This window comes from Dermacentor variabilis, chromosome 11, assembly GCF_050947875.1.
Source record: "Dermacentor variabilis isolate Ectoservices chromosome 11, ASM5094787v1, whole genome shotgun sequence".
In the NCBI taxonomy this organism is placed as follows: domain Eukaryota; kingdom Metazoa; phylum Arthropoda; class Arachnida; order Ixodida; family Ixodidae; genus Dermacentor; species Dermacentor variabilis.
Genome location: NC_134578.1, coordinates 69,745,652 through 69,773,314, shown reverse-complemented (window position 1 = coordinate 69,773,314; position 27,663 = coordinate 69,745,652). Strand labels below are relative to the sequence as shown.

Sequence of the window (27,663 nt, the reverse complement as noted above, 5' to 3'; positions counted from 1 at the left end):
ATCCCTGTCGGCCCCTACGTGGGGGACGCCCGCTACACGCTAAGCGAGTCCTGGAGGACAAGAATAAAGTTTTCCAGTCCAGGCCCAGTTTTAAAACACTAGCATGGTTGCATTAAGTCGCTGCTTTTTAGCTGTCTTCCGTAGCTTGCCACGAACAGATCTCGATGTGAACTTACGACTACTTGTGGAGGTGCGTTGCCTTTTGATGGAGCACGTTGAGCCACGTCAATGTCGTCATCGAAAAACTGGAAGCACTTAAGTGAATGCACGAAGATTTACTTCGTTTGTAAATACGCAGTAATAACCAAAGTTACAAGAAAATGAGCTATGTTTACTACCTTACTTTTAAAGATGGGGACGTCAGCTGAATTTAAGTTAGCAGTCGTGGTAAACAGAATATGCAACCAAATACGTTTAATATATATAATGCATATTTCGAACAGATATATCTAAGCCTTAAGCCTTAACTAAGTCTAAGCCTTAACTAAGCCTGTACTATATAGACGTGGAAACGTTTGTAACATATGTTTGGAAACATATTTTCTGCATATGGTGTGGGGGTCTATTGCAAGAATGTGTTTGCTTTGAATGGCCGAATTTGGACTGGTGTCATGCGCACTTCTTCAATGCTGGCTGTCTTGTTTATGCAGCATTTACTCGGTGATTCATTTGCGACTATGAAATGTCTAAACCCGCCTTTCCTTATTAAAGGTAAAATGAATAACACATTAAGTTTGAATATCGTAACGTGGCTATAGCAGTATCTAATTTCCCGGAATATGGCTTATTTATGGCGCCACTGCTGCAATATGTCCGAAAATTCACCAAAATATTTAATGCAAGTACAATTTCAGGTATGACAACCTTAGCCGGTGTTTGCACAGTGGTGGACAAAGTCGCCATTGGAGAAGATGAGCCGCACACATATAAAGGACTTACAACGATGGCACACGAAATTGGACATTTGTAAGCACATTCCAAAATGAATAACTTGCATTAAAATCTTTCATTCGCCAAAACCTTATTAGCGCATAGATATTGACTTTTGTGGAATATAAGTGTCTGTTGTACCACTTCGCACATTCATGGCAGTGTGTTCCATGCTACTGTGCCCAACTTTTTAGGCAAATATATCAGCAAGTGTTTCTAATGCACGAATACAGCGAGAATATCACCAGAGTATAGTGAGTATTTAGCGAGTTTGCTGGTGATATGGAAACAATGGCCAGCCTTTCTACATTCTTCTTTTAATTTGGGTTGCACATCCATGTAATATGTTATCTTTTGCACTTCACACAGCTTAATATTGTGCAGCTTCTGCATTATTTCACTCTGCGATATAGTCTGATGCAGCAGAAGCAGTATCTTAATTTCCGTTGTAACGTTGTTTTAGCTGGCCAAACATCCGCCGAGTGAGCTTTGTTACCCCATAATGTGTGTGTAATGGTTGATACAGAAGCAGAAACTTCGAAATGTTCATGAGATTGTCGTTCTTCAGTTAAGGCTTGTTCTTTCTTCTCAAAAGTCATCACTAAGCCTATTCTAGGCTTCGTACTTCAAAACTAAAAAGTTCTGATGCACTGACATATATATATATATATATATATATATATATATATATATATATATATATATATATATATATATATATATACATATATCACCTAGCCTGTGACTAGTAGCACTTCCATTATCGAAGACAAGGCGTGCAGAATGTAACAGGGTGCCATTTCATGCGGAACATTCTGCATTGTAGCAGTTCTCGGAAGCACTCCACATTCTTTTTCTTTGATGACAAGGCTATTTGTAGATTTCACATGAGTCTCTACTTCCTCATGCAATCTTTGAACCCTAGTACATCTTCGCAAGACCGAACTGCATGTATGCTTAAAAGACGCTGCACATTACTTTACCAATCAGTGACCTCTGAATGCTTGCTTCTCTCTTTGCGAAACTCCATAGCTATTTTATAACTCCCGTTAGTTGTCGACAGTCCTCTGATGACTTCATCCACTTTATCGATGAGGTAGCTCCGAATATTTCATTCGTTGACGTCTCTGAAATACGGTTACTGCCGAATAGGTACACTCAAATTCATCATTAAACGATGACCATTTATTGGGGTCACTGTGAAGCTTCAGCGTAACATCCTTAGGCAGCTTAACTTGTGCTCATACTTGATGAGTCATTGTGGGAGACGTGCGTTGTTGATTGGATCGGCGATAAAATGCATTCAGCGCGCGAATTCGCAAAGGTGATACATTTTTGACATTGTTCGACACTTGAAGAATCTTTTCAAGATTGTCATCCGTGACCTGCTCTTCCACATTGTTATCAAGGTCCGTAAGCATAATTTTCTTTATCTTAACTATCTTAGGATGGGCGGTCTACTTAGCAGTTAGGGTTGGTTCCATCTGCATAGGAGCTGTCATGTCGTTAATGATCCTGGTGACCAGCCCTCGAACCGTAGCACATTTCTGCCCCAGCGCTCCACATAGTCGAGTTAGAAATCGAAGGCCTTGCGCTCACATAGGTTGTTCTTTGTTTCTGTGGCAGCGTCCATGCGTTGATCACGTCGGTCAATCACCCTCTTCAGGGAGCTGTCCTCATAGTCAGGGCTCTTCAACTGTCAATGTTATCCTGGTCAGGCACCTTACTCTTGACTACCAGGAAGCACAGCCAAAGTACAGAAAGCGTTCTTTATTTTACTCTTGCAAAAGCGACTAAAGAGAATGTGGGCAACGCCCATGACGACGCTCGCTTGTAGCTTCGCCTGCCGGTCCCATTTACCACTGGTACTTTGAACCAAGGAAAAGGGGACATTAAGACTCATCCCTAGGGGTAGCAAAATACTATGAAGCAAAGGTGGACCTAAGTTTGCAATGCTACGCCAAGGAATGGAACGAGAGAATTGATTGTTATATAGAAGCCGCTTGTAGCTGATATGCTAATTGTTTCCAAACGCAGGTACGCCTCGATTTTTTTAGATCGCCGACCAGGGCGTGTATTGTGAGGCGTCGGTAGCGTAGTTGTGCCGACACATATGTCGGTAGGTGCACTCACGGTGAACGTAGATCACTTATCCGCAGTGCAAGGATAGGCAGTGCCGATGTGGCGCCCAGCATACGTCAGTCTTCTGTCGTAAGGTATATCCGCAGTAATTGCGCCGTGCTCTAGTTCGCGGTTGCCGCTTCGGAGTATAGATAATGCTTTTCATTTCGGATGAGCGGTATTCCACAACAGGCCTATGACAGCAAGCGCTACAGCGCAGATGGTAACTCGTGATGCTTGTGGTGACCGTTCAGGAAGTGATGCTGTTAGTAGTGTCACTGGGGCTCCAAAGGTCTGCTGCGTTTCTTTATAGATGACGTCGGCGATGTTTAAGAGTAGTGGTCCGCTCGAAGGGATCATCATGAGTTGCTCACCACGGATGTTATGGGGCCTGATTTCTTGACGGCTGTGCGCCTAATACTTCTGTTGTCGAAGTAGCTTGGATTCATGCAACACATAATGTTCTCAAATTTTGTTTACTTTGGCGCCGGCATTACGAAACTGTCTGTATTTCATCTCGAGACACTGCGATGTATTTGTTAGAAATTTTCGGCATGCTTTCAGCAGGAGAGGGAGGGTGGAGGGGCTCTTCTCTTTTATTTTGCAGACGGGTGGTAAACGTGAACCGGGTCGTATAGACACATATTTTTCTTAAAATGTCTTGCACGTGTTCTTGTAATGTTTGGAAGAGTCTTCCAGGGCAAAATTTTTTTTGCAACTCTGCTTCGTCGTGCTATTTATTGTACTCTTCAACTCACTCATAGCATCAAGTCAGTCTTCTTCCGATAGGGAGCCTCGAAATGCAGGTGGCGATAGAGGTTGGTGGAGAATAACTGCTGCGGTTGTAGTGACGTAGCTTCTAGCTGTCGTCGAACTGGCTGTCATACTGCCTTCAGTTAACAGGCAGCATTCACATCGGGGATACTGGTTCCGGTATCCTGGATACTTCGGACATCTTCCTTCTTCATTTCTCGAGAAGTTCCTCTATGGCGACGGCAAGGCCTTTACAGAGCAGCAATCGTGGATATTTGGGGCCATCTTGAGCGTCCGCGCCTTCACGAGATGTCAAGTGTAAATAAAGTGGTAGTATAAATTGACTGTAGCCGCCTGTTATGCGAACTTGTGCTTCCGCATCTAAAACTTCATGTATATATATATGACCTCATGTGATATGGTGGCCACCAAATCAAATGAGGTCAGTGATTGTTAAATTAAGGGACGGTGCCTGCGCATGGTCCCCTTTATTCACACGCCGTTGAAACTCTTAGATACCCTCGTTATGGCCAGGTAACTTTAGGGCCAGGTAACGTTATGGCCAGGCCACAAACAGCGATGGGTGAAGCGCCAAACTTGTACAACGTGCTTGTTGTCGTGAAAAGAAGAACGACACTCAAGATATTTGATTTTCCAGATGCCCGGAGCACGTCATCGCCTCACAACATAAGCGTCACAACAAAGTGGCGCAGCAAAAGTTAACGATTCAGACCGCGAAATGAACTCGCACAGCAATTTCAGAAAAAAAAACAAGAACAGCTGCTGCTCTCTGCAAGGTTTTAGTTCTTTGAACTGTACTTTTGATGTTGATGTAATAAATTTCTTACCGGAGTGTTTGTTGAATATTTCAGGTTGGGCTCTGACCATGACGGCTGTCCAGGTGCAACGGATTGCCCTGCTGTTTACGGAAATTTAATGACACACCTGTATCCAAGCATTCAGAACAAATCTAGGTTGTCACACTGCAGTCAGAAGCAGATACGTTGTTTCCTAAGGTAAGAAAATATATTTTTGGCAGTCAAATTTCACCTCCCACTGTATTTATAATTCGGTATGCGTGTTCGCGTAGTCATAAAACAAACGAGTAAACGAGAAAGATTACGCAGTCATTGTTATTGTGCTGAATAATACAAAAGCTTATAAAATGTACGGTGTTTAGAAGCAGTCGTGATATTTTAGAGTAAATTTTTAGACTATAATTATTATCTGAATTTCCCCATACCTTGCAAATATGGTCTACTTGCCGTTGTCCGAGATGTAACCACTTTGCTCAGGAAAATAGTTTGGTGTGTGTTGGCGCTAGTCTCGATGCTAGTATGCTGGCGCACACTTTTCATTGTCAGGACTGAATGTGGTGTGGCGGAAAAATTTTCGTGTTATTTTACAGAGGAAGAAACTAGGGCGTTCGAATCAAAATGCGCTACTTCCCAGACTTTCTTATCTGTTCGGGCGGCTCCCCGATTTGCAGAACAGCGCAGTGAAAAACCATTTTTCGAGAATAACGAAAACAGGTCCAGTACTTCTCTCGTGTTTTCTCATCTAAAAGGTTACCTGATTTTTATCTAAGCAGGTCCAACAGCGTACAAATTTGCTTTGTACAAACAGAATGGGTTAGCGGCAATACCATTATTAATAATGTTTTCTAAAAAAAACTTATGTCACTTGTGTTGTTTCGGCATCTTCGTGTGCTATGTTCTCCATTTTGTATCTCTGCCCTTAATTCTTTAGGCACCCACAGTTACTCCGGGCCATGTGAGTTTTCACAGGGATGAAGTCGTTTCATAGGGAATGATTTCATATTCCATTTTGGACCAATCATCAGACAGCCCTGTAGTGTTAGAAGCTGGAAAGCGAACATCATTTTTCGGTTATTCTTCAACGAAGAGCCCCTTTTCTAGTGGGTTTCGCGTCAACCCAGTCGAGTAGGCAGGCCTTCTAGGTGTGCTGTAGACCGGTGGAAGCGTCAAAGCGCCCCACTTGTACCATCTGGCGCATGTAGTCAGTCATCGTCGATAGACTACTTCCGTGAATCTATTGAGCACCATCATCACCGCTGTTTATTTCCCTGCCTTGTTCTCGATGAAGGTTACGTACGCTACGAAAGCGTGCCAAGTGCTCTGTTTGATGTCGACTCACTGAAGAGATGTCAACGGAGATGCCTGTCGGTGCTCCCCGAGAGCATTTGCTTGCACATCGTAGGCGGCTGCTCTGGTCGATGACTTGCGTGGATATAATACAGCATAGTCCTAGACTGCTCCAGGTGAAGGACGCTCACCTGCAGGGGATGACAACCTCAATGCACAGTGTCGCTGCGAGACGTTCTCCATAAAATACTTCGTGATGCGCACTACCCCACCCTTGAACACATTGGTTTCCACAAAGCGACTTAGGTTGTCGGTCGCCACGACTATCTATGTGTTGCTGGCTGTGGACATCGGAAATGATTCTACTATGTTAATTTAAATCTTCTAAGGTGGTCACGAGGACGCCTTGCTAGGTTTCGGAACTACATTGACGCTACAGCGCACAGTTACTTCTTGCAGCCACAGCTCCTTCCTTGGTGATTGTGGGTAAGTTTCAAAGACGTTACGGACAATAAATGGAGTTCTTTCGCTCCTTTCTTTGCAGACGAATACAGTCGGCATGTAAAGACGTCTCAGCAACAGCCAACTACACTAACGAAGTATATCCCGGACAAAACGTCACTTATGAAAGATTTTGTGCGATAATGCACCCTGAGATAGACAGCGTACATGCCTACAGAGTAAGCGACATCTTTTAAAATCAATCAGTGCTACTAATCGCGCTTGTTGTGAGAAAGATGTGTTTATAACTGTTAACCTATTCTACAAGAAGCATTATTTCCATGTGTTCTGTGATACGGCATTGTCATTCTGCGGCTTAGAGTGTTCACTTTCAGAATTTATTCTTTACTAAGAGTTGCTTAAAAGAGAAACAAAACGGTTTGATGTGCTTTAGCAACACATGTAAAAATGAATGAATTATAATGAGTTATTACTAGAAATTTTAGAACATAAGTAGGAGTTATGTTTATGTGGCTTTTATTGAGCTAGAGGGAAAGTGTCAGGAAAAGAGCAATACTAACTATATTATTTCCAGTAGTTTATAAGAAGTGGATGTTTAATGAATATGCGGCCACGCCTTAGCACCTGTTACTTTTGAGTGACTCCGCGGAAGCAGTGCGCACCAGCCTACGTAAACAACAAAAAACATTTCGGGAGGTGTCAACCCAATTGTAATAAAAGAGAAACAAAGTACTTTTGAAATGTTAGCACAAATAAAGTTTTAAATCAAAACGCAACCACGAAGACGGAAGCCACATTACAGCCCGAAGCCACGTTACATGGTAGCAAGAAGAATGGGCGCACGTATTCCAACTTTGTTTCTAATTTTCATCTCACATTCTTTCGAGGATTCTAGAATACTAGTTCCTTAGAAGTATTAGCGGTTTTATATAATGAAAGAAATTTGTAACATGTTGCATAGGAATGCTATCTAACACGTGCGATTAGGATTCTTTGCCTACTTCAGCCGTTCTAAACCTGTCTGTCTGTCTGTCTGTCTGTCTGTCTGTCTGTCTGTCTGTCTGTCTGTCTGTCTGTCTGTCTGTATGTCTGTCTGTCTGTCTGTCTGTCTGTCTGTCTGTATGTCTGTCTGCATGTCTGTCTGCCTGTCTGTCTGTCTGTCTGTCTGTCTGTCTGTCTGTCTGTCTGTCTGTCTGTGTGTTCGTTCGTTCGTTCGTTCGTTCGTTCGTCCGTCCGTTCGTCCATCCGTCCGTCCGTCCGTCTCCATCTATCCATCCATCCTCCTTGGCGACCGGGTGACACAAGTTGTTTATCTGCTTCGGCCACAAAGTATGTTCTCGCGGTAATGATGCTGACGTGGTCGTTACGTCTTCGCCATTCAAGCTTTGTGATATGACTCTTGTCTTACCATCGTCGTCATGTCATATGTACCTACCCAGTGGTGCAAGTTGTCTAGCTGTTTCGGACACTAGGTATGTGCTCATGGTCGTGCTGTAGTCGTGGTGGTTCGATTGGCGTCATTACAGCCTCGTAATTTGACTCTCGTCATGCCTTCGTCGTCATGCCCTCTACCAGCGGCCCGAATCGTCCAATAGCCTGAGACACGAGGTATATGCTTGCACTCCTGATTTAATCGTGGTAGATCCAGTTGCGTGGCAAGACCTCATCGTGCCGTCATCATCTCACCGGCTACGTTGACCAACTGGCTCGATTTGTCGAATAGCTCGGGCCAGTAGCTATACGACCATGATGGTGATGGTGGTGTTGTTGTTCCAAGGATTTATTTCATTTTTTCCTTCGGTCTCTCCTAGTGCCACTGTCGATATAGTGTCGCCATCGTTCGTTGTCACACCGCCACCAGGTTGTTGTGGTTTTCGCATTGTTATCACTCCAGTCTGTAATAATCCCGTTCTTGTCATGCCATACTCGTCATGCAGACATCGTGATACACTCACCTTCATTACACTGCCATCATACATTTAGCATGCCAATGTGATCATTGTATCGTCGTAATACAGTGCCCTTCATGCATTCATGTCCAAAATCAAGAAAGGGGCTGATAGTTGGAATAGCAAACTGTGATATAAACTCTGTAAACAAGGATAAGGTACCTCAGAAAGGCTGGCCAAAATTTCTATAGGAGGACCTAGAGAAATGAAATAACACAAAACTCATTATGCCACCAGCTAACCCTAATTCTTAACCTCACCTATTCCTCCATTTCAAAAAATCTTTCCTGCCTACTACTCAATTTAATATACTCTTTCATGCTTTTACGTTTATATCAAATGTAGGACCCCCTTTTGCCATGCACACCTGCCCCACCCACTTCTCTGCATGTCACACTACTATTTCTTATTCCCGTTTCGGTTCCCCCCCTCCCTTTTCCTTTATTTGCCTCTTCTTTAATATATGTTTTTGAAACACCCTCACCAGCACATTCCAAAGTCCCAGACGTCAGTATACCTTTTTCGGTGCCTCAGCCACACAAGGTATCGCCATTTCTGTATACCGCCTTAATGACACCGGCGTTGAGTTAGTGGGGCTAAAGCCCCTTGAAAGCACATGCCGTTGCCTTCCAGGTATCCCATACATTGCACCCCAGACTACTTGCCGCCATCTTAACTACTTCAAGATTACTCGACGCATTGCTGCTATGCTACTAAAGTGACTATTTCAACTCATGCTTTTTTTTGGTTCTTTTGTGTTATCCGCGCACTGACCGCCTGGCCGGCTCTTCTAAATCCGCAAAAACATGCCGCCAACGACATCCCTGAATGCTCCCTAACGTCTCGCTTCCCCAACTCCCTCCCAACTCCCTCCCAAGCCTCCTTATTCTTTTAACGCGATAGCGTTAAGGAGCTCGTGTCGCAGAAAAGCCGGTGTCGTCGGCGTCGGTGTCGGCGTCGGCGTCCGCGGCGTTGGCCGTGATCGATAAATCACAGCAGGCACTTCATAAATAAAAAGCAACTTCCAAGATGGGCTGGGTGGGAATCGAACCAGGGTCTCCGGAGTGTGAGACGGACACGTTTTTTTTTCCACTGAGCCACGAGTTCGATGCTTCAAAGCGGTACAAAAGCGCCTCTAGTGAACGCGGTGTTGCCTTAGAAACTAGCTGTTTCTAAGGCTCAGGCGTGCGTCGCTTGCTCAGGCGCACATTCCGTTGTCGCGCCGAACGCTGCGTTGCTCGACGCTCACCGCGTCCGATGCGGGGCGCGTAGTCGCTGCGCCGTAGCCCATTGTCTTACACCCCTTGGCGGGTCGACGGGAACGCTGTCGCGTTCCACTCTTGAAGGAGAAGCTTAAGCGTCCTCCAATTTTTTTTCTTGTTCTTTCTCCTTTTTTTGCTCTTGGTGTCCGAGCCCCCAATTTTTTCCTTTTCTCTCTTTTCTTTTCTCCCCGCCTACCCACTTTCCCGCTCTTGTCGCCTCGTCTTCGCAACGACGCTCACAGACGTCAGGCGACAGCACTCATTACCTCTGAAGTCTCTCCCTTTATAACCAAACGCCACTGACAACAAACGCACGTGGCGTCACTGCACTAAGCCTTTAAAGCTAACATACCGAGCATGACGAGGCCGACTGACCTGTCCTTGAAATTGTGATCACCCCAGCTGCGTCATCCGACTTTCGCAAAGCTGTCGTCGTCAGGCCATCGTGATCACTCATTTGTCACCATAGCGTTGTCGTGCCATCGTCATCATGGCGACGTCTGCAGCCCAACTCGTGATGACATCCTCGTCGTCCTACCACTATCTTCACAGAGTCGGCATCATACCATTGTCATCTTAGTATCGTCGTCACATGTCGTTTTACCACCGTCATCGTGCTGCCTTCGTCAATAGATAGACGTTCTTCCTTCTTCAACACTATGTCGCAACTACAGAGTTGTCATTCAATCGCAATTTTGCCGTCGTTTCATGCCATCGCCGTCATCGAGTAATCGTCGTCAGACCATTGCTATCACGCATCCGTTGCCATATATACGGAGTTCTCCCATCGTCGTCACTGCAGCTTCCGCATCCTGTTGTCGTCATAGCGTCGTCGTCACGCCAACCTTATCACTCGCTCGTCGCGATACCATTGTCGTCATGTCGTCGTTGTGCCGCTGTAGTCGTTATATACTACTTTCATCATTTAGGAATTGTCATCTCATTTACGCCATGCTCTCACCCATGTCGTTTCATCGATATCATTCTTTTTTCGTCATTCCATCGTCGTCACTGCGTCCGGGTCATGCAGTTGTTGTCATCGGGCAATACTCATGGGCTACATTGACAAGTGAGTGGCATACTTTTGAACTTGTGAACTGTGAACTTGTGAACTGTTAATTGGCTCAAGGTATTTGTTCTGTCATTGCTTTCTGCCTTATCTCACGATAAAATTTTGTTTCTATCCGTTTCCAGAAAATGGAAATCATCTATCAGGGCGTGCTGTGTACTGTACTGTGTATTGCGTCTGTTTCTTTTTTGTGATGTAAGCAATGCCGCTACACTGCTGTCAAGTGTTTGGAGATCTGCGGCTTTGCCAAGCTGTCATTTATGTCAGCTTTTACTACTGGCCTCCAATGTCGTGTATCCTACATGTGACACAAATAAAGTAATAATAATAATAATAATAATAATAATAATAATAATAATAATAATAATAATAATAATAATAATAATAATAATAATAATAATAATAATAATAATAATAATAATAATCGTTATTATTATTATTATTATTATTATTATTATTATTATTATTATTATTATTATTATTCCAAAGCTGAGCGATACCGGAGTAGGAAGCATACATCCTAGCAATAAGAATCCCAGAATAACGTCACTTGGGAAATGCGGTGGGTCACTACATTTCTCGAATGGTAGTCGCATTGTCACCGACAGTTATCGTGAGGTGAGGTTTGTCGTTTTTTTCTATTCATTGTACAGGAGAACCAGACGGAATGTTATATGAAGTGCTGCTGGAATGTCACAAATGGCATGGATTATCCAGACACTTCTGATAGTTACGAAACAGAACCTACAGAAACTTCAGAGACTGTGACTGACGAACAAGGCGAATATCCTGGCGAAGAAAATGATATTTGTGATTTTCACACAATGCTGGATGGAATGACATGTGGCAAAGACATGGTATGTTGCACTGTATATAGCATTTGTTCTATTGCCAACCTGAACATTTTTATCACGATGGATATTGTCATAACCGTCGCTATTTTTTACTAGTCCTATTGGCGAAATATGGTATTTTATTGTCATACATACATACGCTTGCAATTATATCGTAAAAATTTTATTTTTTAAGTCGGTAGTAAGGAAACGGCTCATTTAGCTTATTTCTATACCCCATAGATAGGAATAATTTCTGCATTGAAACAAACTTCGCAGAAATCTTCTAATACTCGCGCCACTAAACATTCATGCATCGGTCGCCCTTCTGATGTAAGTCAAGATAAATCTATTAGGTGAGAAGTATTTACCTTCGAACATTGTTCCCAAATTTATTTATTTATTTATTTATTTATTTATTATACGAAATTTCAAGCCCCGAATCTACAACAGAACAGACTGGTAACAAAGCAAAATTATATTCTAGTAATTTTATAAAGAAAAGGATTTTAAGCGATAGCGTGGTCGACTGCTATTTTGGATGTAGATGTGTCTGTAACGTGAATAATCGAAGGAGGAAGGTCATTCCAGTGGCAAAATATGCGGGGTAAAAAATGGTACCGGATTGGTCGGCAGGATGGGATGATAAATTTAGATCTGTGGTCAGATATGGATGAAACGCAGGAATGTCAGGTGATCAGTTGTGTATTCAGGGCGTGGTTGGAGTGATAAGCCTTGTGTAATTGGCAAAGGCCAGCACATTTGCGGCGTAATGAAAGATATGGGAGATTCAAGGCTTTATCATATATGTTACACTGGAATGGTGGGAATAGGCATATAAAATAAGCGAACTGCTCGATTTCGATTCGCTTCAATGGTAAGGGTAAGTGATGCTTAATTGTTTTGGCAAATGGCAGATGCGTATTCTAGTTTTGAGCGCGTTCAGTTTTACAGATGTAGGAACCGTGAAAATATTACATCGAAGATATCGTAACATGCGGCCAGCATTACCAGCATTATAACTCGCAGGCATATTCTATGCCAGATCATTATTTAAGGGAACGCTAAGGTGTTTGTGAATGTTAACAGATGCCAGCAAGGTATTATTCAGCACGTCCATACAGTGTTTGACATTGCAGACCACACGCGACGTGGGCTTCAATTTACACTGGCTAGCGTTACGTTTCATAAGGCATAAGGCACCAAAAGCATGTGTCACTCTGGCTTCCACCAGAGTGACGCATTGTCGAAATGCTCTTGCAGCTTATATATCAGGGTTAGGGATCTTCCTATGCATGACATAATCATCTGCGGCCAGATTATTTCATGATGAGGTTACGCACTTAGGGAGCCCACTAATATAAATAAAGAGCAAAGGCCCCAAGCTAGGTCGTTGCGGAAGTCCGGATGCAACTGGTGACAATGCAGATGAATAGTTATTAGTTACGACGTATTTATTTTTATTCGAAAGAAACTGCTTACTCCAAGGCAACATATTTGTATGAATATTATGCTGATGAAGTTTATAGATAAGTAGGCAATAATGTATGGAGTTGAAATCTTTGGCAAAATGTAAAAAAATAATCAGTATCAAATTCTTGTTCTAAAACTGCGAAAAAATCATTATAAAAACAAAAATGTCCAGTATCGCAGTATCCCAAAAAGGAGGTGACGACAATTGAATGTTGCCGAAATGACGATGATGGTAAAACGATAGCTTGAAAATGACGGCATGACGACAGTCATATGATGACGACTGTGCGATGACAATCGGGTGACGGCGACGGCATGATGAGAGTCGGAAGGCCAATTTTAGGTGACAGCTTGGAAATAATGCCATGGCATTACATCGAGTGCGTGGCAACGAATGCATGACAATGAATGCGTAACGACGACTGTAGGATGACAACACAATGCCGACGATGACGTGCCAATGGTATGAGGGCAATGGAATAACGAAGAATTTATCACACAGCCTGTATGAAGACCACGACATAATGACGAGATTTCTGGCACGCTGGAGGACAACGACAGAACGACCGCAACGGCACCACGATGGTACTGTAACAACAAACAAATTACGGCAGAATGACAACGTCAGTATGACTTGAGTCGGATGACAAATATGAAGCGACGAATTTGTAACGACGACGATGCCATCACGATTATAGTACATAGCGATTAGAGTACATAGCTAGTGCTCGAACAGGTAGGCAACTTGGGTCACTTCGTCGGCGTAAGAGGCTAGATAGATTATTAGATAGGCGCCCGAAACGGCCGAAGCAGGCAAAGAATGGTAATTCCATTAAAACTGCCGGTGAGTTTCTACTAAATTGTTTCGCATATGCCATGAGGACAGTGTCAGTTCACTGCCTATTTTTAGGAGTGATCTAGAACAGTGCTACCCAATTTAAACAATAAAATAACTTAGAAAACATATTCACAGTGTTTCTTGCACTGTGACAGTGCAAACAGTGATAGTACAAGAATAAGAATCAGTTTATTCATGACAAAAATGGAGATGGTTACATAAAAAGTATATACGGAAGGAGGTCCTGTAGTTAGAAACTGAAATGGGACCTCCTGTCCATGAGAACTTGAATTAGTATTACAAACAACAATGTCAATACGTAAAATCTACGATAATAAAAGTTTTTAGGAGACAAGGCATAAATGAACCGAAAAGCAGCAGATGAATAGATTAAACAATAACAAAACCTTCGACAAGTTAACAAATGGTCAAACTACAAACGGAGCTTACAAATGTAAGAAACTGTGGGAGGCAAATCTAGGAACAATGTTAAATTTAGAAATACAACACATTCTAGACTCAAGTATGCAAGTAGAAGGAAGCTAACAGAAAGTGCTCAAGTTCTGTATTAAATCTGCGAGCTTTGAAAACGTTTAATGGAAATGGTAATGTGTTCCAGAGAGATAAGTGTAATGACTACCTACAATAGTTGGTGCGAATGTAGGGTAAGATGAAGTTCATATTTCCTGCAGACCAAGTATTGTTTATTTTAGTAATGGATGTCTTTGGTATGATGGGCATTGGAATATCATTTATCATGTAAGATTAGAGAGTAAATCAAGTGTTCAATGTTTTCAGTCAGAGATCGACAGAAAACAAAAGGGTAAGGGCAGTGGGGTAAAGCAGATTAAATGTTAAAGATTGTGATTAAAGGGGTAAGGGCGTAGACGATGAGAAAGCGAAGGTAAAGAAGAATGCATGCGTTCTCATTCTCTAGTTTATCGATCGATCCCCTTTCCTTTAAAAAGCGCAATACCAATTTTAGAGTAGTTCGGGGCGATTTCGGCTGGGACCAGGGTCCAGTAATTCTGGCTTCGGAAACGGACGGTAGTCAACCTTGTCGAGCGTGGTGCTGAGGACTTTATCCATTGAAACGATCATAATCACACAGAAGGTGCGCAATCGTCTCTCTTCACGGCACAATTTCACCAGAAAGTGCAGGTACCTGATACTAAGAATGAACTAGATTGAATAGTAAAATACGTGTTCGAGAAACGTTCTGCACACTTGATCTCTAAATGTTAAAATTTGAGCAGCAGTTATGGCTACTCCTGCTCACGATGAGAAATTGGCACTTTAAATTATTGAGACACGGATTAAAGCAAATCAATCTTTTCGAACCTCATGGACTACACGCGCCGCGCCGGCGGCTGCTGCTGCTATTATGCTAAATAACTCCCACGTAAGACACCGCCATCATCTTTACTGCCAATATGGCTGCTCACACTGGTGGTCTTGTTTCTCATGGAATGACTCAGCAGGGAAACAAATTAGACATTAATATTGTAATTGCAGCAAATATTCTTTATGAAAGAGGAAGTCTTTCACAAAGCTATCCTTTGTAAATGTTGAATATCTTCCACAACTAGTTGGCCAAGATCGCACTTATTCGTCCATCGCGCCAACGCCAAATACCCCGATTTGATATGATCACCACAAGGTGATGATGATGATTTTCATACTATGACAGATACCCACTTTGCAGCAATGGCCACAAAGCGGGTGTTACATTTACAAGAAATAAAAAAGGAAATGAAAATATTTCTGCAGAACCCATTTCACGATAACAGTCAACGGCAATACAATTAGTATTGGCGCTTGTAGAGCGAACCGTACTGGTGAAGGCTCATTTATTAAAAATAAAATATATGAGTCTTCACCAATACGGTTTCCTTTGTAGCATTTGCTACGAACAAATGGATGTCTGATTTTCCCTTTATTAATTACTTCTCTCCACCTTGCGGGTTTCCGCAGAACTATTACATCAGAAGTTCTTTTATTACCTTTTAAAAAAGTAAAAGAAAGAAATTAAATGAGGCAAGATATGTTAAACGCTTGAAACGGCATATTGATCGATTAGGAGATTGCGAAATGCACTCTGTTTTCATTGGCAAGCGATGTTATCTGTAAAGCGTTCCATAAATGGACCGCGCAGGTCAAACCTAAAAAAATTAAAAGCGTGTTTGCCAAAAATACGGGTGTAGCTGAACTGATTGTTCAGTCCTTGTGACGTGGAGTATGCTTTTTCAGGTTTGATAAGGATAGGCCTACTGTGTGTATGAACCTAGGAAGTAATAATAGAAGGGAAATATCACGGCGAATAGTTTGTGGTTGCAACGAAAGATCCACTTTTATTTGGGTCACACTTGATTGGTTACTGTTATTTTTTTTAAATAGAACGGCTCGCTATATTATGGATGCTGTTCAGAAATTCAGTGAGGTATTTTTGATGAGGAGACCCTATACAAGAGGCATACCCAATTTGTGGCCGCACAATAGCTATGTAAGTGCGTTTTCTTAGTGGAGAAGGCGCAGTTCTTCAGTTGCGACGCAGAAATCCTAATCATCTGGAAGCGTTAGCTGAAATGGAGGTGATGTGATTAGTCCATGAAAAATTGTACGTAAGGAGCACTCCTAAGTACTTATAATCTGTGGTGTGGTCAACTGTGTTAATATCCAAATGATCGGAAAAGTGAGAGGTAAGAGTTTTTCGAGAAAAGTTAACTACTTTGCACTTCGACAGGTTTAGGGACATGAGCGACGTAGCACACCGATCAGTGATATGTTCAAGATTACTTTGGAGTGCCGAGTGGTCGCGTGGTGGGTAGAACAGTTAATCGGGCGGTATACAATGTAGTCGTCAGCAAATAATCCTACAAAAGAGCATATACTATTTGGGAAGTCCTTAATGTAAATTAAAACAAGTAGAGGTCCGAGAACACGGCGTTGAGGTACAGCGGAGGTGGCTTCCGACAGGGCAGAGGAAGAGTTACTAGCAACAGTGTGCTGTTCATGTTTACAAAGAAAATTACGAATCCATGATAGAGTTAGTGGGTAAAGTTCATTTGCAGAGAGCTTTCATATCAGGTGACTACGCGCTACACCATCGAATGCTTTCGAGAAGTCCAAAAATATACAGTCAGTTTGTTTATTACTGTTCATATCAAAGTGTAAGCCTGACGGGAATTCGAATAGTTGAGATTCGCAAGGAAATTATTTTAGGAAACCATGGTGTTTCGGGTAAAAAAGTTATTACATTCAAGATTAGAATATATGTACCATGCGATAATGTGTTCTAACATTTTTCAGCAAATGCACGTTAGTGATAAAGGACGGTAACTTTCACAAGAAGTTTTATTACCTTTCTTAACGCAAGCACTACTTTTGCTATTTTCCAGTCTGTAGGAAGCATACCAGTTGTAAGGGATTGGTGAAATAGGTGTAGCAGAATTTTTCTTGGTACTAGTATGATGTTTTTAGTACTTTAGAATTTACACAGTCTATGCCAGAGGATGAAGACATCTTACACGGCGCCACACAAGGCCCCATAGCAAATTTCGGTTATACACTGGAAGTTGTTACGTGTCCTCTAGGGAGCGTTCTGCCGCAAAAATGTTTCAAATCGGCTCATTATTAGCCGATGTAGAAATATTTCAGTGCCGTGAAACCATCATTTCAGCAGGTGGGCTCCACTGCCAAGCAAGACGCTCTCTCCACTCGCCCCGTCTGGCTTCCACAAGTGAAATTACTTCCCTGCGTTCTCCCACAGCGGACCTGGAGGATCGCATGGCGCATACGTCACAGGCCATGCCTCCATTTTTTTTTCTCGCGTTTCTTTCTTTTTTTTTGTGCGCGTACGCATTTTCACTGACGGCGTCGCGCGCGAGCTGTTGTCTTGTTCGCGCAGCGCACGATTTTGCGCGTGCGGTACAAGCGGTACAATTCACTGCTACAGGAATACTGAGGCAGAACAAGCGGATCGCAGAGTATGATCACGCGCTGGAACGCGGTAGAAAATGGCATAGTTTCAGTACCGGCGCACGCGACCGCACGTCCGTGGGAACAAGAAGACGAAGCGGAAGAACGTCTCTCTCCTTCGGTGCGAAATTAACCAAAAACACACAGACATTCCGTTCGTGTGTTTAATTATTTCTGTACACTTCAACTCGTTAATTCAAGCAACAGATCGCCAAATAACGGATGTGAGTGAATGAAGTAACTTTATTTCAGTCCAGAGAAGACGCAGGGGAGACCTCCGCGCCACCCGGCTAGTCCCACGTAGGGACCGCGAAGCCGAGCTTGACGGCCCGATCGGGGGCACTCTGGACGGCCAGGGTTCGGTCGTTGAGTTCGGGGCTGCCCAAGAGCGCAGCCCACCTATCCTCGCTGAAGGAGGAGCCGATGGTTTCACACTCCCACAACACATGGTCCAATGTTGCCCTTAGTCCTCAGGCAGAGCATTCCGCACTGGGATACCTTTCAGGGTATATGGCATGAAGAACCGCGAGTTTAGGGTACCCACGGGCTTGTAAATGTCGAAGGGTAACCGCCCGAGCTCTGCATAAGGCGAGGTGCGGGAGGGGGAATACCCGATGTTGTCTTAAATAATTTTCGAACTCACGTGTCACCACGAGGGACGTTACACTGCGGACACCAGTACGTAGGGGCAGGGACGCGAGTACGTCATCCTCCGGCTTGGAGCGCAGCGGCGGCGAGGAGAAGAAAAAACTGCGTTCGGTTTAAAATTTCGGATCTTTCCGCGTCGGGTTGCGATGTAATACTTTGCAGACACAATCGTTATCGCGCAATTTATGCTCTGCGCTTGTCAGCTCAAGATGGCCAGACCTGGTGAGGGGCCCTTTATGGTTATCTATAAGATGTACTACGCCCTTTAAGGAGATAGTGACGAGAGCCATGTACTGGGAATCAAAATCTGGTACAGAAGGTATGTTAGAACTATCTTCTCTTGTATAGGCGAATGTGAAAAATGAGTCGAATGCTTTCGGACATTGACTGTCAGGAACAGGTGACCTGTTTTTATACAGTAATGCAATATTACGGCACTTTTTACAAGGTTTAACTATGTTCCAGAATTTTTTTGGAAAACTTGTAAGGATTCGAAACAGATATTCTGAAAAATATTTATCCATGGTGACAAATAAAGTTGTGCAGTACCCTTTTAGATAGTTTTTGTATTTATCCCCCCGAAAATGTTTGTACGCACTTCGCGTTTCCATATAGGCGTTTTCTTTCTTGTTTCTCATTCTGTGAAGGGTTTTAATAAACCATGGATTCGAATTATCCTTATAGTTACAGTAACAAGAGGGATGTGCTTTTGAATTATTGCAGACAACTTATCTCTAAACATAACTCGATCTTCACAGACAGATCTTCAAAAAAAGGGTGGCACCAATACACCAATAAAAAAGTTGTCTAGTTCTGGGTTAATGATACTATAATTAACATTATTGTAGTCAGTAATTTGCTTTGTTGTGAAAGCGGTGTACGCGCACGAACTATCGATGGCAACTTGCAGTAGCTGGTGAAAACTGAATCCATCTAACTAAGTTATGTGTGACAGATTCTGGAGCTATTGTTAAAATGAGATCTAAAAGATTGGAATTACGAGTCGGTTGATTAACTACTTGAAATAAGTTAAAATCTAATGTTAAGGTAGTAAAGCTTGTGCACATAGGAAATTATGAGGATAAGTAATCCAGTAAATAATGCACACTTAAAATCTCCCAATAGATACTATATTTCTGCCTGATGCAGAGCAATTACCTCATTAATACTGTCATGCAATGCCGTAAGGGAGGAAAAATCTGAATCCGGCGCACGGTAACAGTCACCGAGCAGTACATTCGCCGTTGATACTTAGCAGGCCACCCAAATGATTTCGAGATCAGTATGGGCTTGAACAAAAAATGTGATACTCCTTTTAATCCATCTCATGGCACCGCTCCCTCTTTTCTTATCATGGTTGTGCCTGCATATGTTGTAAGTTGTGTTACCGTGAAGCATGTTTTTGTCAGTCATCCCACGGTTTAACCAGGTTTCGGTAATAGCAAGAGCATACGAATTGCAGTCGTCAAGTAAATAAGGACATAATACTATGGCTGTTAGCATACGATAATGATCAGGATGAGGAAGTAAGCGTTTGAATCGGTTTATGGTGACTGCGCACATGCCTATTGTGTCGGGGCAACCTATTGGCCATGACAACTGCACCAGTTACGACATCGTAGGCGTGCGTCTCAGAGTCTACGCGATTTCGGTCTACATGCAACTTGAACGCTTTGTTTTTTATTCTTAGCGAAACTAAATAATTTCGGCCTCGCTTGTCTTGTGGCGGGTGAAAAATCCTCGCGGATTGAAAACGTTGATCCCTTAAGTTTAGACGCTTAAGCCAAGATGCATTCTTTTGTCTTTGAAAGAAGTGACCTTTGCTATAATTGGCCTGCGCTTTTCTTGCAAATGTTTGCCCGAACGGTACACGCGCTCGAATTTTTGACCTGTCGTGGTAACGTCAAATTTTCTGAGCGAAACTTGATAGTTGTCTGCTCGGACGCAGCCCCATCTTCTTTAGCATCATCATCTATTTCAAAAAAAAACACTGGAGATTCGAGCGGCGTACTCTATTTTCAGCGTCATTGCACCTTGAAGATATTGCTGCCAATTACTGGGAAACATTCCTTATAGCATCAACATTTGCCCCGGCTTCGGCTGTGCGATGCTGAAAAATGACGGATTCTAATTTTGTGATTTTTGCACTGAGCAGCTTGACTTGCTGCCTCTAGCTTTTGCTTCGTCTCATTGAGTTTTGCGATTAAAGCAGCTTGACCATTTTCAAGCTTTCGAATGGATTCTACAGCCTGGCCAAATGCATCAGCTTCAAATTTGGACAGTGAACCAGGGTTTGGTTCAACGTCTTCCGAAAGTGTGAGCAGAAGGGCAGACTAAGCACTGTGGTGTTGAAGTATAACATCAAGAACCGCTTAAAGATATCATGATGCTCTACACCACACGACACCGCACATAAACAGTATTTAGTGCTCCTAACACACGCCGCATTATTCAGGTAACTGACCTGTAACATGAACCAGCGTGAGCGTGCCATTCCCAACGCGATGTCCTGCCCAAGATGCGCTGTCGATGGCTGACTTTTATGGCTTCCGCACGCTGTGTCGAGGGATGTCGCCGCACGTCCGGGTTTGCCACCTGGTGAGGCAAGCTTCATCCAGATCCCGCTTGCAGCGCTGTGAGGCAGACAGTGGCAGCGATAATTTGACACCAGAGTGCTGGCTTGGATGAACAAACCAAGAACAGATCGTCCAGGATTAGCGTCCTGTAACATGAACCAGCGTCAGCGTGCTATGCCGCCGGCTCTGACTGTCGTGTACCCGGCTCCGACTGCCGCAGCGCATTTTGCGCGCGTAGCGCACCTTTTCAGTGACAAAAAAAGATATAGGATCACTTACCTGTGTTCGAATCCCGCTCCGACCCATTTCTATTCAGAGAGGGAATTAATAGGTGTGACAGGCATACCGTCTTCACGTCCGCCATTTGCAGCTGGTAAGGACGCGGTGCTGTGAATGCGAAGGGAAGTGCAACGCGGTGTGCCGACACTATAGGAGCGTCACATGATCAACAACTGCTGTTTTCAGACAGCGTAGCGATTATCTTTCTTATCTCTTATCTTATTTCTTATCTCTCGAAAAAATTGCGCAGGTACTCTACCGAATGCTCACCTCATTTACAGCTATAGACAAATCATGAAAACGAGTTGCCTAGTGCATACAGAAATTAACACCTCTAGCATAGGTAAATATAGGAAGATTTGACAAGCATTACTTGAATTTTAGGCATAATTTATTGATGTTCCATACAATGTTTTATGGTCAGATATACCACGGAAGACTTGGATAATACGGTATTGCTGTAGCATATTCTAATGGATCGAGAACAGGCCTATGGCTGATCGTTTTAATTCAACAAGTTGCTTCTATTTGCAGAACTGCAAGCGTTGCTTCCGGACACTGTTGTTTTTTTTTTTTCAATGGTGTCGAGTTGTTTCAGTTGAGATGCGATATCGTCTACCCTTTCTTGTATGTCTTATTGGCCGTCAAGTAACTGGTTCACAACTTCTTAGGTAGTTGGCGTGAGATTCGCATCAATGTATCTGCACAACATCAACAAAGACAAAAGAAGATGCCGCGCATCTTCTTTTAGCTACCTGTAGTATAGGTAGCTACCTGTAAATAGGTAGCTACCTGTAAATAGCTACCTGTAAAATAGGTAAAAGCGCGCTCCCAGCCACGTCCTCGGCCATTATGGGAACTCGACGCTTGGAAAGGGGTGTTTGTCTCTGACCCGAAGGCGACCCCACCTCAATAGGCGCATTTGGCATGTCACAGGGGAAATGCCTGATTTCGGAGGGGCCGCCCCCCCCCGAATTTAGGCGCCATAACCTTCCCCCTATCCACCCCCATGCCACCACTCCTCACACACATTCCTAAAGCGCCGACAAATGAATCTACTCGGCGGCCAACATTTTGCTGCCTTTTAAAGCGAACGCAGTGTATGGCTAACTTCCGTAGATTTTTTCGGTGTCAGTTAACAGAGAAAATTATCATGTGGGCCGATCCTGGTGATAGTGCAGAAAGGGTCCACGATCAATGGTACATACCACTGTTGACTCGGGAACCTATAACGCGCCCATAGCAATCTTCGGGATGGGCCCACGCATGGGGAGTTCTTATGGCTTGCTTCACCTCCACCGCGGGTCGGCCCGGCATTGCACTGCCTCCGGGATGGACCCACGTATGGCAAGCGCTCAACGCCTGCTTCACCGCCGCCGCGTGTCGGCCCGTTATAGCACTATCTTCAGGCCGACCCGCAGCGGAGGTGAAACACTTTGCTTTTCGTTTGAGAGATTTGACTGTCGTCAGCTTTCGTTTCCATTCCATCTTCACAGAGCGGAATGGTTGTCAATTTTTTCACTCGTTTTGGACGGCGGTAGTTATAGGCATCTCATGGGGCGTGGAGGTCAGTTTGCTCATCGATTCGTGCCCCGCGATTAGCTCAATATGAAATTCAGTTGTCACTAGCTATTGCAGCAGGCAGGGCGCAGTTTATTGTTTTAATTATAGCATTTTATTTTATTTATAACGCCCAACAGAAGTGCTATATCACCATCTATTCAACAAAAACGCGCCTCGCTCTTGTTTGGTTAGTTCAACGTTCTTTGTTTAGACTGATCCACGGGTCAGGAAAGAGATTCGGTTCATAGTCACCTGGTCTGTATGCTCGTGGAACGAGTTGTGGCCGGAGAAAAGGCCAGTTGCGTTTAACTTCTTTTGCTTCATTATTTCCTCGAGAGACGGCTCGTCGTGACGCTGGCAGATACGCGGAACCATATATCCGCGATATGAGTTAGAAAAGGCGGAAAATAAACTATTGCGAAACAGCGTCCATCATCAGACCCTGCCATAGCCGTTCAACCCATAAGCAATATGACTGTCACCCGTTACCTCGTCTGGTTCTTCCCTAATCGTACAGCACTTTTCGTGCAAAATTAGGAACTGGAAACAACAGTCGCAAGGTGATGAGAAATTAAGCGATCTACTAAGAGAGAAAGCAGAGGCAAGAGTCAAACAGGGAGGAAAAGCGAAAATTGTTTGTGAAAACTTATGGATAAACATCTCTTTATTTAGAAAGAAAGTAGAGAAAACGCCGCCAGAAGTGCAGAATAATCCTGTGTCTTTTGTGCGACGCTTCTACAGTTATCATTCGAGCCGCCTGATGTAGCCACTTCCCTGCTGTGCTACGGCGGTGTTATTCTAGCCTTCCGCAGTGGGCGCAGTACGTCTAGAACCGCAGCATCCTGCGCTGTACGCGGTTGTACGTAACTGGTTAGCACGCATCGTTACGCAACTTCCCGAATAACAACACGAGCCGATTTTGGCACTTGGTAGAGCAGTAAAGAAGGGATCCAAAAGAACTGTGATTGTTCCGCAAATATCCATTTTTCTATAATTCTTACAGAGCTAAATAAAAAAAACGCTACTAGAAATCTTTATTTAATTTGCAATTTCGCTCGTTAACTTGTTCTTAGCAAGGTTCTTCAGGCGCATCTTTCATGCGCGAGTCCATTTGAAGTGGTTCTTTCTTTGCCAAGTAAAGACGTGTATCTCACAGGCGTACCTGTGAGATACACGTTATTTGAATGCTTTTTAGCGGGTTTACGCGACTTTATGGGGAATGGTGGCATTATTCACATATGTACTAATAAAAGTACCCTCCCCCTCATTTGCATAAAAAGGTTGCCTTGGGTTGCCCCCCCCCCCCCGAAAAAAAATCCTGCGTACGTGCTTGAATTGTGGGTGCAGGCTCCTTTTCGAAGCGCATCAGCCCTAAAGGTAGCCGAAGGCCAAGCCAGGATACACTGGTGCCCATTTGAACCAGTGTGTGCGGTGACAGTGGGAATATTAAAACATTAGCATCGCTTTATGTTATAGCATTCGATTACAGGCTTTTGCTCTTTGCCTAAGCACTAATAACTACGCCATCGAGGGAGAGCACGTGGGTGTAGGTGGTAATACTTATGCGTCCACTTTATACAAAAGTTACTTACGAGTCCAGCACTTTCCCGAATATTTCCTGCTTTCCGTTTTTGTCGTGTTGCGCTGCCGCTTGAAGATGTTCAACAGGTAAGAATACCTGTACCGTAAATAGCAATGAGTTTGTCATGACGTCGTTCCGAGGAGAGCTGACCTGCCTGCCGCAAGAACATATTAGGCGAGGGAAAAACTTAAGGAACGGGCAAACTCGACATTGAAGAGGGTACCCTGCTCATTCGGTGGTATGGCGCAGGAAGTTATTAAATAAGGGTACATGAAATAGATCAGCGGATCTTTATTGAAAAGTCAGAAACTTAATCTCCTAAGTCCTAAAATATTTCCGCTTCTCGTGCTTACTCTCCGTGCGGTTTACATGTCAATTCAGGACAGAACGTGAAACCCGGTCCTGGCATGTATTATATGCCTACATGATTGACGTAGTAGTTCTGCGGAAACCCGCAAGGTGGAGAGAAGTAATTATTAAAGGGAAAATCAGACATCCACCCTTTTTTAGCAATTGCTACAAAGGAAACCCATGCGTCTTCTTTGAACGAAAAGCCTCAGAGTTGAAGCAAAATTCGTCCTGGTGTGGGACTCGAACCCGGGACCACCGCCTTTCCGGGGCAGCCGCTCTACCATCTAAGCAAACCAGGCGGCTAGCAGATGGGAGGGCGAAGTCGAATTTGTCGACAACACGCAATTGCTGCGAAAGGGTGAATGTCTGATTTTCCCTTTAATGATGACTGCTCTCCACCTTGCGGGTTTCCGCAGAAGCGTCAATCACTTGCCTTTGCTTCGGGTTCTCGACAAATTCGACTTCGCCCTCCCATCTGCTGGCCGCCTGGTTAGCTCAGATTGTAGAGCGGCTGCCCCAGAAAGATGGTGGTACCGGGTTCGAGTCCCGGACCAGGACGAATTATTCTCCAACCCTGAGGCTTTTCTTTCGAGGAGCCCGTATGGGTTTTGTTTGTAGCAATTGCTACGAAAGGGTGGATGTCTGATTTTGCCTTTAATAATATATACCTGCTTCATATTTCTAGTAGATTTTAGTCAGTCAACTTGCACATAATAATCCATTTTTGTGTCTTTACGTTTCTTTGCAGACATGCTACAGAGGCCTTTGCGGCGTTCATAATTGGAGTCAGATAATGCGGGATCATGGCACTATCCGGGCGTTTCAGAAAATTGAGTAAACTGCGCTGCATTATTGCTCCTATCGGAAAAGAGTAGACATGCCTAATTGCTTAGACAATGAATGTTCGTCAAGACCTGAAAGTATACTTTGCATGTGGTCGTTAATATTATGCTTAAAAGAAGATAAAAATTGCAGTTTTCAAAAAAGCGGAGGGTTAGTTCAAGTCCAGAGCACTGGTGTCCAGATATATGTTCCCGACGAACTGACACAATAAACTCGAAAATAAATACAGAAGTCGTCCTCCTTTGTTTCAATTTGAGAACCATAATTTTTACAGAGTATTTTTTATTGCGATATGGTTGAAACCCAATTTAACAAACTGATGACTACGCTCGACTTATTTCGTTGATTGTGAAAGTTTGTAAAAGCGAGAAAAGAACTTTTTCGGTAATTCAAAACCTAGAATTGTAACGTAGCGACACGCAAGTGTTGCCGCGCCATCGCATTTGCCGCTAATAGAGCCATCTGTCGCGTAAACCATCAAATAACAAAGGCAGCCACCGTCGTCCCTACCGACGCCGTGTTTAGTCCGCAGTTCCGTCTATGGACACAGCGTGCAGCTTCGTCAAACTAAAGCTAGGGCGGCGAATGGAGCACCTAGATGTTTTAGCACGTTAGCTTTAAAGCACACGCTCTAAGAAAATCCCGTCTGTGTAAGACTTAGGAAGAAATCACCGCATTTTTATTCATTTATTTTAGCAGAAGCTTTGTCAAATCGAGTTGATGGCGGCCGCCGGCGCTCATACCAGCAATACGAGCAATACCAGCATACCAGCCCTTGGCAAAGTTGCCTACGACGTTCCTCGAGTCGCTGAGGACGGTGCAACACTTGGCCTCGGAGATCGCCAGAGCGATGTCAACGTCCTCGGGGTCTGTGTGGTCCGTGCACCGCACGCTCGCTGCCGTTGTCTTGGTGCCGGTAGGCGTCGCAACGACCACTGCCGCGAAGCCTCCCCGCTTGTATTCCGCTGCGTCCACGTACCGGGCACGCGGGTCTTGGGTGTTTTGCTTGGTGGGGGCCTTGGCATGCTCCTGCCACCGTTCTCGGTTGTACCCGTGCTGTATGTTATTCGGGATTGAGTCCACGTGGATGTGGGCCCGCGCCTTCTTTTTGATCACGCACGGTTGCCGGCGTGGAGCTTGCGGGTTGTAACCCAGGGACATCAGCATAGAGCGGCCCGTCTTGGTGGTAGAGAGGCGCTCCATTAGCGCGGTGAGCTGCGCCTCGGCTATTTCATTTAGGGTGTTGTGGACGCCGAGCTGCAGGAGTCGAGCCGCACTCGCGGTCTCCATTAAGCCCAGCGCCGTCTTGTAAGCCCGTCCGATCAGCGTGTTGATCTCGGTCCTGTCAGTGACCTGCCTGTTGAGGTAGGCAGCAACGTAGGCGATGTGACTGATCACAAACGACAGGACAGGGCGCACCAGACTGTCGCCGACGTGTCGAGACTCGGTGTATGAGCTGGATGGCGTCCATTGCCTTGGTGGTATATTTGTTGATGGTCTCATCGTTGCGGGCGCTCTTGTTTAGCAGCAGGCCCAGGACCCTGATCTTGCGAACTTCGGGAATGCGTTGCCCTGACAGAGCCCCGATCTTGTTGTGATCGCACTCCCGAGGGGAAGCACGTTTCTGTCCCCGTTGTAGCCATGTGAGGATGAACAGCTCGGATTGAGCGGCCAAGCACATTAGGCCGGTGCCGTGAAGGTGCTGCTCCATGGCGGCAACAACCACTTGCAGCTGTTGCTCGATGCTCGCGTCGGTGCCGCTGGCCGTCCACAGGGTAATGCCGCCGGTGTAGATCGTATGCCGGACGCGCGTCGCCGCTACTACCCTCGTTACCCCGATCATTGTAACTAGGCCATTTATCCGGGTTGTGTGCATTAGCTGTGGACTCGTGTATAGTGTGTTTGCATTATAAAGGAACCTTGTATGTTGCAGCCTATATTCATGTCCCTCTGCGCCGGGAACCGTGACAAGGACAAACAAGGTAACATAGCGCTTTAGCAACCCCAAGAAGGTGCGTATATATTATTATGCTGGACACATATTGAAA

At 44.3% G+C, this 27,663-nt stretch overlaps 1 protein-coding gene and 1 long non-coding RNA gene across 2 annotated transcripts in view; both read left to right on the top strand.

Moving 5' to 3' along the window:
- LOC142563595 (uncharacterized) overlaps window positions 1-27,663 on the top strand; it is a 118,473-nt gene that overhangs the window by 5,255 nt on the left and 85,555 nt on the right. The gene's annotated exons all lie outside the window — the stretch shown is intronic.
- Window positions 860-25,838, top strand: LOC142564353 (uncharacterized). Its single transcript, XM_075675330.1, has 5 exons — window positions 860-966; window positions 4,677-4,820; window positions 6,454-6,589; window positions 11,305-11,508; window positions 25,521-25,838. The coding sequence occupies exons 1-5, from the start codon at window positions 944-946 to the stop codon at window positions 25,608-25,610; spliced, it is 597 nt and encodes a 198-aa protein (XP_075531445.1). The 5' UTR covers window positions 860-943; the 3' UTR covers window positions 25,611-25,838.